The sequence below is a fragment of the Marmota marmota genome, unplaced genomic scaffold (assembly GCF_001458135.2).
Source record: "Marmota marmota marmota unplaced genomic scaffold, marMar, whole genome shotgun sequence".
NCBI lineage: Eukaryota > Metazoa > Chordata > Mammalia > Rodentia > Sciuridae > Marmota > Marmota marmota.
This window is the reverse complement of record NW_026000026.1, coordinates 6,521,877-6,537,723: the sequence shown is the minus strand read 5'-3', so window position 1 is coordinate 6,537,723 and position 15,847 is coordinate 6,521,877. Positions and strand designations below refer to the sequence as shown.

The window sequence follows — 15,847 nt, the reverse complement described above, 5'->3', positions numbered from 1 at the left end:
CGAAGACAGGTGAATGGCTTGACTCTCCCGAAAGGATGTCCTTTCAACCCTTCAAGTGACCAAAGAGCATCTACACCAAGTTCTTGGTGGAACTACAACTGTCTTCCGTCTCCTGCCCAGAGCTCAATCTCAATGAACACACTGTGCAGAATGGCCACAACACGAGCAGCCCACCATTCTTCAGCCTTTTTGGAGGGACTAGGTGGGAAGTACAGGGGGACTGAACCTGGGGCTTTCCACCAATGATATACACCCCCAGGGGCGCCCCCCCACCCTTTTTCTTTTGTCGTCGTTATTTTTTTTTCTTTTAAATCTTTTTAAGATAGCATCTTGCTTCATTACCCAGGCAGGCCTGGAGCTTGTGATCCTCCCGTCTGGGCTCGGTGTGTCGCTGGGATCACAGGCGCTCGTCCACATCCCATCCTTGGATCAGGCCAGAAGAGCGCCTTTCTTGGTCTCCAGACAATCACTTTGACTCAACCGTTTGAGTTTTCAGAACTGAGAGTACCACTACCTCACTGCACTCTTAACTGAAGACCTCCTATTGAAAGGCCTTCTGAGGAATTGTTTTCATCTGAATCGCATAGACACTGAGTATTTTAGGTCCCTGTCTCCCTCTTTCCCTTGGCTGCTAGAAGACTCCAGGTAAAATTGAGAATTTCTTTTACTATATAGGATCTTCAGATACACAGTTCTATTTATTAATCTTACCACCATTATTTTTCTTTATTCTACTTTATTTAACTTTATTGTCAGAATGCATCTATTTTACGCCTATGTTCCTAGAGACTTGGGAGGCTAAGATAGGAGGATCACAAAATTCAAAGGCCAGCCTCAGCAACTAAGTGAAACCCTGTCTCGAAATAAATAAAAAGTTCTAGGAATGTAGCTCAGTGGAAAAGCATTTCTGGTTTCAACCCCCAGCACTTAAATAAACAATAAATAAAGCAAGCAGGTATCTATTTGGTAAGCTGCTTCAAATCCTTTTGGAATAAGACAAAGTACACATTTATTTGTCTAACTACTAATGAAATTTTCACAGCTATCTTCGACCATTACACACCCCTGCCCCAAGCTAAAAATATCTAACCCGCTTGGAATCCAGAACTCACAGAGTGGCGTTGTTAGGTCCACGCATAGTGAACAGCCTTTCGAGGGCATGGGCTGCGTAGGTGTGTACGACAATGCTCTCAGCTTGAAGATGATTGATTAAGAGAGGAACAGAGACTAATAGATGCTCTTTTGGTACCTAAAAAATATCCAAGAGTGCTATCTTTGAGTAAAAGATCATCTGAAGACAAGGATTTACTAATGTTAGAAACAAGTCTTTTCTTCTCCTCTTCTTCTAGCTCTGTTATAATGGGAGGTGACAATTTAGAGAAGTCAGAATTTCTACCTCCACATCAGGACTCCATTGGCCTTCTCACTCTATCTTCCAATTCTTTCTCTGAGCACAAAAGTGTCATCAGAGCAAAATCTTATAGAGAAGTGAACATGCCATAGAAGGGCAAGATCATGGAGAGGCAGACTAAGAGTTCACTAATATTAAGAGTCATATTTATGAATAATTTCAAGATAATTTAATCCTTTTTATTTTTTTGGGGGGGGACTATATATATATTGGCTAATATCCCAAGGATATAAAGGACCACAAAAAAATCAAATTGCATTCAATAGTCTTACTATAGTGAAAATATTGGTAATTATTTTGAAACTACTTACGCATTTTAGGATAAGGCAAATAAGTAATTTAGACATAAATGTAACATTTTTAAAAGTTTTAAAATACCTTATATAATCTTAAATTGAATCAGGAACAATTTTATTTCATTGTCAATGTATTTTCGGGCTCTTCCCCTATGAAAAAGCCTAGAACCAGTGGTAATTCTTTAGTAATGTGCCTAGTACTCAGACATAATGATCTCTAAATAAAACTCCCCCCTTTTAAAAAAAGACAAAATATAAATGAATTAAAAGTACACATTTATTTTTCTGACTACTAATGAAATTTTCACAGATATCTTTGACCATTACACACCCCTGCCCCAAGCTAATTTAGGTCTGGCCAGGAAATGTACAAGAGCCTGGAATATCTTGTTATATACAAAAGAATGGAGGCTACTAAAAGCTCCTGGGTTGAGGACAAGTCACAGAAACCTATGTGAAGAGGCCCAAAGATGGACAACTGCAATACCCTTAAAACCTTCACCTGTCATCTTTTGGGGTTGCTAAGGCACCAGCTCATTACTACGAAAACTAATGGGAGAGGGAGGAGGCAGGTAAAAATTTATCCTGTGTTTCCTGTTCGAACTGGTAATTAACATCCACTACAACATAGAGGTGGTGGTTGTACAACATAATGAATATACCACTGAAGTACATAAATGTTAAGATAGTGAATTTCATATTATACAAAGTATACCTTGATTTTTAAAATGAAATTAAAAACTGATAATGGAAAGTTCTTCACCTGAATCCACCAATCACTCTAAAAGTAAACATAAGTCACTGTATATGTCCTCATGAAATCAAAGGGTACTTACAATACATTCATATTCCTCCCAATTCAAATCTCCAACTCTACCAATACATAAGCATGCAGGGAAACAGAGGAACAAGCTAGAGTACCACTGGGGTGCAAGCAGTCATCAGCAGAGTGCAGGAGACTTTCCAGATGAATGACTGACAAGTAACAGGCATACAAGGGGGAGGGGAAAGGATCTCTTTTAAATTAAGAGATTTGAGACATAATCATAAGTAAAGTGGGAACACTGTTTGTATTCCAATTTTTAACGAAGCCATTATAAAAAGGCAAGATGCCAAAGGAAAATTAAGCATCATCTGAAATCCTAAGTTATTAAAGAGTTAAGGTTGGATTGGTTAGGTGTAGATATCAAATATGATAGCACAGATTAGAGAAGCTGGTATTTGTGATAAAACTCCTAAGTGGCATAACAAATAAAAAGGCACTTACTTGATTCCTAAAAATCATAATGTATTTGATACCATCAGCTTTAAGAACAGGAAATTCATTCACTATTAAAAAAAAAATAAGTTAAAGTTACGTAAGTGATATGGATAGTTACTCTCCAAATGAGTTACAACAATGAGTTTTAAAAAATAACTAAAATGTCAAGTAATTAAAGTATACTTAATTATATCATGACCTACTATGTAGCCACTAATTCAGGCAGGATTATAAAGAATTTTATCTTCCCCTTGCCTTTAAGCTTCTAAACAGATGAACACATATTACTTGTACAATCATTAAAATGAATGGTGGTACAGCTCAGTGGTAGAGTGCTTGTCTAGCACAACTGAGGCACTGAGATCAATTCTCAGCACTGCATATAAATAAATTTTTTTTAAAAAATAAAGGTCCATCAACAACTTAAAAAAAAAAAAAAGTGATTTGGGCCATGTGCAAATACATTCCCAGAATACCAGCTATACTGAATCAAGATCATTCTTTCTGAGATTTGCTTTAAATTACTCTAGTGGTGGGAAAATAAATCAATGAAAGGGATAAAACACTTCCCAGTTATTAAAGAGGGATGATGATCACACAGAAGCTTATTATAATACCCTGTCTACATCTAGGTAAATGTAAATTTTCCAAAAATTTTTTTTGAAAAAGGAATTATTTTGCCAGGCACAGTGGTGCATGCCTATAATCCCCTGGGGTCGCAGGAGGCTGAAGCAACAGGATAATAAGTTCGAGACCAGCCCGACAACTTAGTGAGACCCTGTTTCAAAATAAAAAAATAAAAAGGGCTGGAAATATATCTCTGTGTAAATCTCCAGTATTGGGGGAATAAAAAGGAGTGTGGTGCTGGGGTTGTGGCTCAGTGGTAGAGTACTTGCATAGCTCATGTGAGGTTCTGGGCTTGATCCTCAGTATCACATAAAAATAAATTAATGAAATAAAGGTATTGTGTCCAACTACAACTAAAAAAGTATTTTAAAAGGGGGGATTATCTTAATCTAGAATAATACACACTCATAAAAATAGGAAAACCATTGTTAATTTATCTGTTTTGGGCCGGGGTTGTGGCTCAATGGTAGAGCACTTGCCCAGCATGCGTGAGGCACTGGGTCAATCCTGGGAACCACATAAAAACAAATAAAATAAAGGTATTAATAATAATAATATATATTATATAATATATATATATGTTTTCATTTATCAGTTACAAGCACTTTGAAATTGTACTTCAAGTTTTAAGAATTCTTTTTTTTCTTTTTTTGGTACCAGGGATTGAACTTGGGGGCACTCGATCACTGAGCCACATCCCCAGTCCTATTTTGTATTTTATTTAGAGACAGGGTCTTACTGAGTTGCTTAGAGCCTCGCCGTTGCAGAGACGGGCTTTGAACTCAGGATCCTCCTGCCTCAGCCTCCTGAGCCACTTGGATTACATGTGTGTGCCACCGCGCCTAGAAAGAGTTCATTTTTCAAATGGTAAGGAAAAGGAAACCACAGAATAATTCCTGTTGATACATGATAACAAATTAAGATTCAGTCCACTTAGCCCTATCTTCCTTCCAAATAAACAACATACTCTCTATCAAAAGTTCATTTCAAGGGCTGGGGCTATAGCTCAGTGGTAAAGTGCTTGCCTCGAATATGTGAGGCAGTAGATTCAATCCTATGTGAAAAGATACTGTGTGTTCATCTACAACTCATTTAAAAAAAAAAAAAAGTTAATTTCAAGGGCCTGAAGTTGTAACTTAGTGGTAGAGTGCTTGCCTTGCACACGTGAGGCACTGGGTTTGATTCTCAGCACCGCATATAAATAAATGAATAAAATAAAGGTCTATCAACAACTAAAAAATAAAAAAATAAAAATAAACAAAGTTCATTTTAAGCCGGGCACATCTAAAATCCTAGCAGCTCAGGAAGCTAAGGCAGGAGGATCTTGAGTTCAAAGCCAGCCTCAGCAACTTAGCAAGGCCCCAAGCAATTCAGCAGTGAGACCCTGTTTCTCTAAAGAAAGGAGAAAAAAAAAAAAGAAAAAGAAAAGAAAAAAAGGCCCAGGGACATGGCTCAGTTGTTAAGTGACTCTGGATTCAATCTCTGGTACAAAAAAAGGGGGTGGGGAAGAGAAGAAGAAAACGTTAATTTCAGAGCCAGGCAAGGTGGTGTATATCTGTAGTCCCACCCAAAACAAAAGATTACAAATTTAAGGTCAGCTTGGATAACGTAGCAAGAAATGTAAATTTAAATTTATTTATTTATTTTTTTTTTAAAAAGGGCTGGTGATATAGCTCAGAGGTAGAGGTTTCCCTAGTAAGCACTAAGTCCTGGGTTTAATACTGAGTACTACACACATTAAAAAGTATTAAAAAGTCAATTTCAGGGCTGGGGTTGTGGCTCAGTGGTAGAGCACCTGCCTCACATATGTGAAGCCCTGGGTCTGATCTTCAGCACCACATAAAAATAAATTAATAAAGGTATCATGTCCATCTACAACAACAACAACAAAAAAAAATCTAAATTTTTTTTTTTTGAGTATCATGGTAACACAAAGAGTTCTTATTATGTCATAACTTCATAGTATACTGATACAAATAAAAATTTCAGGTATAGTACAAGTTGTAAGAAAGAAAACATTCCACAAAACTCACCATTAGCTGATTTTAAATCAGGGAGGATATGATTCACAAAGAACTCAGTCAGGTTTACTAGTTCATTAGCTTGAGTAATTCCATGCTGAAAAGGAAATTTGTAACAGGGTAAAATAACACTAAGTGCCTGCATATATAACCAAAGCAGATATTTAATCAATATTAGAAAAGCACAATAAAAACGCAGATGAACATTTCAAAATACAGTTTATATATAAAACAAGATTATCTTAACAGACAACAAAGAAACTTGTCTAAACTGAATAGCTAAGTTCAAGTTAATCATGTTTATACAGTGAGTGTCAGTGTATAAACATAATAATAACAAATGTGGCATCTGTAAAGAAACTTAAGTGCTTGGGGCTGAGGTTATGGCTCAAAGGTAGATCGCTTGCCTTGCACATGTGAGGCACTGGGTTCGATCCTCAGCACCACATAAAAATAAATAAATAAATAGAATAAATGTTAAAAAAACAAACAAACAAAGAAACTTAAGTGCTTAATACATCAAGAGAAAGCTATCTTTCTCTGGTATTTTTTATCAGAACCAATAGGTTATCTTGTGAAACAAATTGTATTATGAGAGAGAGATTATTTCTTTTTTAATTCTGTGGTTACTGACCTCTGTTACAGAAAGAAAACTACACTGAAAAGATTTACCTTCTGTGTTTGGGCTTTTGATGCCAAAGATGTCACCAGGTAAATGGCAGCATCTTTGTGCTTCCAGTTGACAGATGGATTTTTTGCATATTCCTGGAGCATGGAATTAACATAACCAGAGAAGATTCCTGTCACAGGTCCCTCAAAAAACTTGCATAATCCTCGCACCAGATCACATGCAGCCCTTCGTCTAGTATCAATATCTACAAAGTCAAAAGGAAATATATCTTGGGAGAAAGAAAGCACCAGCAAACAAGTGATCCAGCTTATATAAAAAAGAAATTGCCACCCAATAACTGTCAACAATGCAAATCATAAAAAGAATATTGTCTCCCTCCATAAGAAACACAAAATGAGAATAAAACCAAGGAGTTCATAGAATTATCATAAACATTACCTAGAATATAAAATAGGGCAAAAGATTCAATTTGATACTTTTGGGCAGGGCATGTAAGTGCTGTTTTTTAAAGCTGTTCAAGTTAAAGGAGGAATACCGTTGTTAGTACACATCCTTATCCTAGCTCCTACTCCTCCCCATGGAAAATAGACTTAAAAGTGGTCCTAAAAGATTTATAGTGAAAAAAAAAAAAAAAATACACACCAGAGCCTTCCAAATCTCTTCTTATATACTCTTCAGAATTATCTTCAAATGCTTCTTCATCAGCAGCTACCAAGAAAGTTGAAACTTACAGTCATTTCCAGAAGATAAAGCTAAGCACACTTTCCTATCTAATGACTTCTTCAAATACTCTTTACATCATCACCTTGAGTAGGAACCATCACAATGAAAAACTAGTATTAGGTAATCTCCACAGCTTTGAGACACTGAGTGTCCCTGGAATTGACTGTCACTAATAACTTTCAAAAGTGGGGGGCTGGGTTGTGGCTCAGTGGTACACGCTTGCCTAGCACGCGTGAGGCACTGGGTTCGATCCTCAGCACCACGTAAAAATAAAATAAAGATATTGTGCCCACCCACAACTAAAAACTAAAAAGGAGGAAAAAAAAAAAAGAACTTTCAAAAGTGGGTGTTGGAAATCAATCCAGGAATGCTGACTTTATATTGTTCCAGATAAGGACATTAAAACAAACAAACAAAAACAAAAATAACCATACTCACCATTTTTTGATAAGTCATTTAAACAAGTAGCAGAATAGCAGACAATATCAGAATAAAGATCTGTCCTTTAAATGTAGTTTTAAGAAAACACAGAAGGAAATAAAACCTCACACCTACTGTCTTTAATTTACCATTTTGTTCCAGATTGACAAGCAATCACTTACTGTAATATAAAACCTAATCCCTTCCATCTTCACTACTTTTCTTTACAACTATGAGAAGAGGCATACATACAAATAGAGGCTCTTAGAACTATTTAACTTTAAACACAAACTAAGTGGGTTTTGATCTGTATATAATTAGTTAAATCACATTTCCACTGTTTGAAAAACAGGTATTGCCTTGGTGAAGCACTAAATCAACAAAACCGAATCTTTTCCATAAATTGAGAACCTATATTTCTTCTGTGTAAGATATTCAAAGACTTAATCAATATTTTTATGGGAAAAAAAAAAAAAAAAAAACAAACCTTACAGGTAGAGCAAGCCCATTACAGCAAGACTTATGTCACAGATGCCCCATTTTCTGCCTTGGTTTAGAAAATAGGCAATAAATAACCTGCAAGGAGTTTTATTTGACTATATCATCTTGTAATCAATTATATTGAATGTTTCAAAAAAATGAAGCGAAGATTTTGAAGTTTATGCTAACACACTTTAATTACCTCTAAATTCCATGTTAGGCACAATAACCTTTTCACAGATACTTGTCAGTGTGTTCTGGTCCTCAAACAGATTCTTATAATGAGGTCTTTCACAAACTGAAGCCAGAAATTGAATTGCATTACTCACCAACTGAAACAAAGCAAAAAAATAAGAATATTTTAAAAACAAAACCAAACAGTTCATTTTTGAGGAAGGGTCGGGGGGAAAGGAAATATCTTTCATTTCTCTCCACCACCATCTTACCAAATCATATTTAACCTCTTGACCTGTTGTAACTAGTAAATTCCAGATGGCTGTGACAAAACGAGGCAGGTACCGCTGAAATTCTTCATCATACTTTTGTGCATAGAGAGCAGCATTATCACAGATCTGTGATTTTAAAAGCTCCAATAAGCCTGCTTCCTCTTCATCCTTACATAAAAGAAGAAATAAAACTCAAAATATGTGACTTTAATGGTTTACAAATTGTTTATCCAAGTTTCCATATTCTCTACCATAAATAAGGGGAGTAATTTCTGAGACTCCTATTTATTTTTATGTGGTGCTGAGGATCGAACCCAGTGTCTCGCATAAGCTAGACGAGCACTCTACCATTGAGCCAAACCCCTGCCCTGAATGAGACTTTTAAAATTTAAATTTAAATCAATTATAGTAAACTACATCTATGCCAACAATCTGATGGGTACATTGGCTCACACCTGTAATCCCAGCAACCCAGGAGAGGGTAAGGCAGGAGGATCACAAGTTCGAGCCCTGCCTCAGGAAAACTTGGTAAGACTCTGTCTCAAAATTAAAAAAAAAAAAAAAAAAAAAAAAAAGGGCTGGGGATGTGGCTCAAGTGGTAGTGTGCTCGCCTAGCAAGCGTGAGACACTGGATTCGATTCTCAGCACCACATAAAAAAATAAAATAAAGATACTGTGTCAAACTAAAAAATAAATATTAAGGGGCTGGGGATGTGGCTCAAGCGGTAGCGCGCTCGCCTGGCATGCGTGCGGCCCAGGTTCGATTCTCAGCACCACAAACAAAGATGTTGTGTCCGCCAAGAACTAAAAAATAAATATTAAAAAATAAATAAAATAAATAAAAACAAAACAAAACAAAAACCCAGGACTGGAGAGGGTAGGGATATATCTCAGTGGGAGAATGTCCCTAAATTCAATTCCTAGTATCAAAAAAAAAAAAAAAACAAAACAGTGAAATATTTCTTATTAATCACTACAAGTAGCCTCAAAGTTTTCAAATTAAAAAAATCCTTTTTTTCTGATTGCAGAATTACAAAATATTTCCATATCACACTGAAAAAAAATGCCTATTATAGAAACCTGAATGATAAAGAGCACATCACACTCTCTGTAATAGTTAAGATACATCCTTGTTGCCTTCTCCCAAAAGGTTTATCATTTCAAATATATTAAGATGTGCATTTGCACATCTTTTGTCCCTACCCACAAAAAAGCTAATGCTACAGGATTCTCACATACAGTGTTTGGTTATAAAATAGAGAACCACCATTAAAAAACAGCCATGCTCATTCAAATACCTTATAGCACTGTTTCTGGCTGCTTTCACACAACTGCAGCATCACAGCAACACAAACCATCTGGCTGCACCAAGCAGAAAATGTTTACTAGCTGGCCAGTTATGGAAAATGTCTTCACCCTAACCTAACTGTGACAGTGATTTGAGCCAGACATCACAGTTTGTTCCTTAAAACCTAAATTTATTGCAGATGCAAGTGTGAAGAAAATCTTTGTTTTTTGAAGGAGTGGAATTTTTTGGGTTTTTTTTCAACAATGTTCTTAGTGGACTAACATAATTATTTTACAGGAGCACATCTTTTTTGTTTCTTTTAACTTACTCAAATGCAGACTTTTTTTTAAATACAGCAATGGTCTGTTTTCCTTTGTGTATCCCACCTTCAAAATCTGAACTGCTAATTCTCATTTGTTTTATCTGGTTTGCTATACATTCTAAATATTTTATTTTTTAAAATGGACACAGTATCTTTATTTATTTTATTTATTTTTATGTGGTGCTGAGGATGGAAACCATGCCTCACACGTGGTAGGCAAGTGCTCCACCGCTGAGCCACAATCCAGCCCCTAAAAGTTTGTTTGTTTGCTTTACAGGTATTAGAGATGAACACAGGGGTGCTCTACCACTGAGCTATATACCAAACCCTTTTCATTTTTTTAGATAAGGTCTCACTAAATTGCCCAGGCTGGCCTCTGACTTGCAATCTTCTTGCCTTCCCCTCCCAAGTAGGTGGAATTACATGCATGCACCACCAGGCACAGCAGAAGTAGATCTGGAATATATTAATACATGAGCAAATGGGCAGCACAAAATAAGCACTATATGTTGAAAAGTACATACTACAAAACCCAGATCAGAAAACTTTACATATTATGAACGTTTGCAATTTTCCCTGTTGCCCAACCTATGAATGATTTTTTTAAAAAGAGGCTAACATTATAGGTCTAAATTTCTGTAAGAATATTCAAAGACAAGTAACTTATTTCATAGAATATTTGTGACTACTTTAAAGCTTTACTTTCAATAATGTAATAAAATAGCCTTATCTGTACACTGTAACTTAAGCCAGGTCCAAAATATGACTTTTTTTTAAACATATTATACATAACCAAATATGGACTATCAAACAGAAGAAATTACTTGCACTTGCAGAATTCTATCTATTAACATTCTGGAACAAACAGGTTTTCAGAGGGTACCCAAACAACTCTTAATGAAAGAAAAATGCTATTTATGCAACAATTTAAATACTTACATCAGTTTGTAGAAGCTTATTATCCAGTGTCAACAGGGTATGAAAATGGTTCATCCAAGTTTCCATATTATCTTCAAAAAATTCAGGAAGATCCTAAAAATAATTATATTGACTTGAAACTTTCAATTAAAAAAATAATAAGTATATTATTCAATAAATTTCTCTATCACAATAAACATTTTATGCATGCCTATGGGCTTAAGTCCAAACTGCTGTTGAAAAACGTTATTTATTATGACAAGAATTCTCTGCTCCAGCTAGGTCTGTGGCAGCTGAATAAACCACTCTTTTCCTCTTTTTGTGTATTTTCATCACAAATGGTGATACCCTCTACCCAATCCCAATCTATTTACTTCTTCAAGGTCCAGCCACACTACACAGTGCCTTTCCTTAAATGACAGTGTTTGCTGGGGGCAGTGGTGCATGCCTATAATCCCAGCAGCTCAGGAGGCTTTGGCAGGAGAATTGAAAGCCAGCCTCAGCAAAAGTGAGGCACTAAGCAACTCAGTGAGACCCTGCCTCTAAATAAAATATAAAATGGAATGGTAATGCAGTTCAGTGGTTAAGCACCCCTGAGTTCAATCTCCAGTACAAAAAAAAGCCCAGTGTTTACCAATATGCCCCTTTTCTTTCTGAACTACTGCACTTACTGTAAGATGATGAGCAATTCAGACTCAAACACACTATCTGATATAGTTGCTGATTTCCTGGGGCACAGTACAATACTCCCTTCTTAGGAACAACCCCCTAAGAGAGATGATGCCTCCTTTGGGTTCCTTGTGTTTCCCAAGCTTCATTTCTCCTTTTAAGAAACAGAACTCAGGGGCTGGGATTGTGGCTCAGTGGCAGAGCACTTGCCTAGCATGTGTGAGGCACTGGGTTCAATTCTCAGTATCACATGTAAACAAATAAAGATCCAATTCTATTAAAAAAGAAACAGAACTCAAAAGAAGGTATAATATAAAACAGTATTCATTTAAGTAAAAATTTCTCAAACTGCCATGTAGTTAAACACGTATGTGGGGCATATCACTTGGGCTGTTTTCTTCTATTGTACCCAAGAGAATACAATTTTCTTCTGGGTAATGCATTACCACTATGAGTGTAGTCATGATGTGAGGATAAGTTCATTACTGCCTATGAATAATAAAAAGGCCAAATCCTAGCTGTGCATAGTGGCTGAGGCAGGAGAACCTCAAGCCTCAGGCCATCCTAGGCAATTTATCAAGAACCTGGGGATGTAGCTCAGTGGTAAAGCACCTCTTGGCTCAATCACAATAGTCAAAAAAGAAAAAAAAGACGAAATCCTTCTTTTTCTTAATATACAGCACCCTGTGTCAGTTAGCACCCTTAGCTTGGTCCTGGAGCTCTGAATCTTAAAATTAATGAATCTCAAACAGAAAAAAATGATTGGAGGCTACAATCTCAATAACAACACAGTGACCAGGCCTTTTTTTTTTTTTTTTTGAGTTGTATATGGATACAATACCTTTATCTATTTATATGTATGTGGTGCTGAGGATCGAACCCAGTGCCTCAAACTTGCAAGGCAAGCGCTTCAGCACAGAAAAACTCCAGGCCTTTCTTGCTATTAACAAAAGTTCTTTTCCTCTTTGAAGTCTGGTACTTCAGTCTTCTATCTCCCCCATATCTTCCAATAAAAGCCCTTTTGTACAAGCTAGCCAGGGACCCCTAGCCAAAATATTGTTGCTCTAATGTTAATATCCATGCAAATGAACAAAAGAGGAAACCTTAGTTCTAATTTCTCAGTGCCTTCAATCAAATAGTATACTCTAAAAGGGTGACATGGGATGTGAGGCTCCCTTAACTTACTGGATCCAAAAGAAAGTTATTTTCTCCCATGAAACATCCATTAGACTGAATCAGGCACAGTGGTGCACACCTGTAATCTCAACTACTAAGGAGGTTGAGGTAGAAGGATCACAATTTCAAGTCCACCCTGGGCAACTTGGTGAGATCTCTTTCAAAATAAAAAGAGCTCATTAGTTGAGTGCTTGCTTAGCTTGTGAAAGGCATGGATTCAATTCCCAGTATTGAACCAAACAAAACTGGATAAAGTTCATGATGAATAGGAAGAGCATGGCATGGTGGTGCATACTTTTACTTCCTGCTACTTGGGTGGCTGAGGCAGGAAGATTTCTTGAGTCCAGGAGTTTGGGGCCAGCCTGGACAACACAGCAAGACATAATCTCATGAAATAAAGAAAGAAGGCAGGAAGGAAGGAAAAGAGGGAGGGAAGGAAGAAGAAAGGAAAGAAGGAAGGAGAGAGAAAAAGGAGAGCCAGAAAAAGTTTTCCTTCAGAAAAATTAATACTGGCACAGAAGTCTTTATCCACTGGATTATGTTTGACATCAAAAACAGAAAGAACGGGGCTGGAGTTGTGGCTCAGTGGTAGAGCACTTGCCTCGCATGTGTGAGGCACTGAGTTCGATTCTCAGCACTACATACAAACAAACAAATAAATAAAGGTCCATCAATAACTAATAAAACATTTATAAATAAATAAATAAAAATAAAGGTATTGCGTCCAACTACAACTAAAAAATAAATATTAAAAAAGAAAGAAAGAGAAAATAAAAAACAAGAAATTAAATGAGGGCTGGGGACATAGCTCAGTTGGTAGAGTGCTTGCCTCACATGCACAAGGCCCTGGGTTCAATCACCAGCATCACAAAAAAAAAAAAAAAAAAAAAAAAAAGAAAGAAATTAAATGAAAACTTACCTGAAAGTTTAAACTGTAGAACAATTTTGAGATTAGAATCAAGGAAGAAAAAAGAATCCTCAAGGCAGAGGCATCATTTGCATGGGTACTACACAGTTCAATGGTGGCCTTGGAAAGGAATTTAGGAACATGGTTTTAGTGTTAAACCCCACACACTCATCTTAGTGAAATACCCTTGCTTTCTGCTGACACTACTCCTATTTCTTCTCTAAAATGTAGCTTTAAATCATAGTTTATGGTTAAGTAACTGAAAAACAAGTATACATTTTTAACTTATCCATAACATCATTCGGAAAAATCTAATGCTAATATTCTGAATTATACCAGTCCAATCACCTATGTACATATATATAAATATATTACACAAAATTATTTTTATGCTCATTAAATAATTTCTCTGCCACCTGACATGTTGTTTCTAATTTTGCTCATTATTCTAACTATAATAGGCTTATCTACAAAATTTTGGGGCATACCTCTAACTTCCACAGTGCAAGACTCTAATAAAAGTTAACACCAAGACAGCACTATATAAAAGCACAGGTTTTGAAAGATAGATCTGCATACAACCCAGATTCTATTACTCATAAGGAGTGTTATTTGAAGAAACTAGGTTATTTTACTATGAGCCCTAATATCCTTACCATTACATGTGAATAATGTCTATCTTAAAGTATGAGAATCAAATGAGAAAATATACATAAGAAGTCCTACTCTGTGTACACCTACTATGTAAAAGACACTCAGCAAATATCACTTCCTATATCCTTGAGTTAGGGGATGTAACACTAAGAGTTTCTCAATGAAACTACAGCATATATCATTCTTAATGGTGAAATATTGAAGCCTTCTCTTGAGATCAGGACTAATACAAAGATGCCTTCTATTACCACTTTAATTCAAAAAGCATTGTGCTGAAGGTCATAGACAATGTACTAAAACAAAGTAAAAGAAGTATGCAAGCACTGGAAAAGAAAAAATAAAACCATCATTATTTGCAGATAATGCAAGTGTGTTCACAAAAAAATCCACAAGAATCTTCAGCTAAACAGTTATACCCAATGAGTTAACCTAGAAAGGTAACTAAACATAAAGTCAATATGCAAAACTTAATCAAAAAACCCACATTCTTCTACAAAATGATAAAATTATGTATATACCCTATGTATCACAAGAGTAAAATTTAAAACACCATTTAAACACTATCTGGAAAAAAAATAAAATAAAATGCTCCAAAATAAATCCAACAAAAGACATACGTATCCTCTACTAAGAAAACTATAACCCAATGTTGAGAAAAATTAAGAACTAAATAAACAGGTGTACCCAGTCATTAAAAATTAAATACTCTACAGATCTAATTTCTTTCCCAAATTGATCTACAGAATTGATAAAATCCCAAGCAAAATTAACCAAAAAAAGGAAGAAGAAAAAATAAATAAATAAAAATAAAACAAACACAGCTTTTCTCAACAAAATATCCCACTCTGGAAAAGTAGTACAATTTCTATACCAAATGAACTTGGCACAGAATATTTCACTGTAATATGGTTAAGACTTCTTTTTTTTTTTTTTTTTGCAGGGGGTGGGGTGTGTGTATGTGTAGGGTACTGGGGATTGAACCCAAGGTTACTTTATTCCTTGGCTACTATGTCCCCAGCTCTTTTTTTTTTCTTATTTCAAGACAGAGCTTGCTAAGTGGCTTAGGGCCTCACTAAATTGCAGACTGGCAGTCCTCCTGTCTCAGCCTCCCAAGTTGCAGGGATCACAGACCAGTAAGCCCAGCTGGCTAAGATTTTTGACATCATGAAAAAGAAATAAACATCTTCACCAATCCAATAGGGGGGAATCAATTATCCCACTTTGCTTAATTTTATTATAGTAATTAAAAATGTACTATGAAACCCTGTGTATACTCTACATTACTGAATATTACATAACCTTCTTATATATGTTTTTTTTTTTCCTTTTTTGCTTTACTGAGGATGGCACCAAGGCTGCTTTACCACTGAGCTACATCACCAGTCCTTTTAAATGCCAGGTGTGGTGGTGCACACCTATAATCCCAGTGGCTCAAAAGGCTGAGATAGGAGGACTGCAAGTTCAAAGCCAGCTTCAGCAAATTAGCAAGGCCCTAAGCAGCTCAGTGAGATCCTGTCTCTAAATAAAATACAAAATAAGACTGGGGGTGTGGCTCAGAGGTTGAGTGCCCCTGAGTCACCCCCCCCCCCAAGAAATC

At 36.2% G+C, this 15,847-nt stretch overlaps 1 protein-coding gene across 1 annotated transcript in view; it reads right to left on the bottom strand.

The window, feature by feature from the left end:
• Cse1l (chromosome segregation 1 like) overlaps nt 1–15,847 on the bottom strand; it is a 42,819-nt gene that overhangs the window by 8,107 nt on the left and 18,865 nt on the right. The window contains exons 7-15 of the mRNA XM_015479355.2: nt 13,609–13,716; nt 10,866–10,958; nt 8,317–8,484; nt 8,073–8,202; nt 6,890–6,955; nt 6,289–6,491; nt 5,629–5,713; nt 2,975–3,036; nt 1,113–1,249 (exon numbers count right to left, since the gene is read on the bottom strand). Of these exons, the coding sequence (XP_015334841.1) occupies nt 1,113–1,249; nt 2,975–3,036; nt 5,629–5,713; nt 6,289–6,491; nt 6,890–6,955; nt 8,073–8,202; nt 8,317–8,484; nt 10,866–10,958; nt 13,609–13,716 (1,052 nt within the window). The remainder of the gene's footprint in view (nt 1–1,112; nt 1,250–2,974; nt 3,037–5,628; nt 5,714–6,288; nt 6,492–6,889; nt 6,956–8,072; nt 8,203–8,316; nt 8,485–10,865; nt 10,959–13,608; nt 13,717–15,847) is intronic.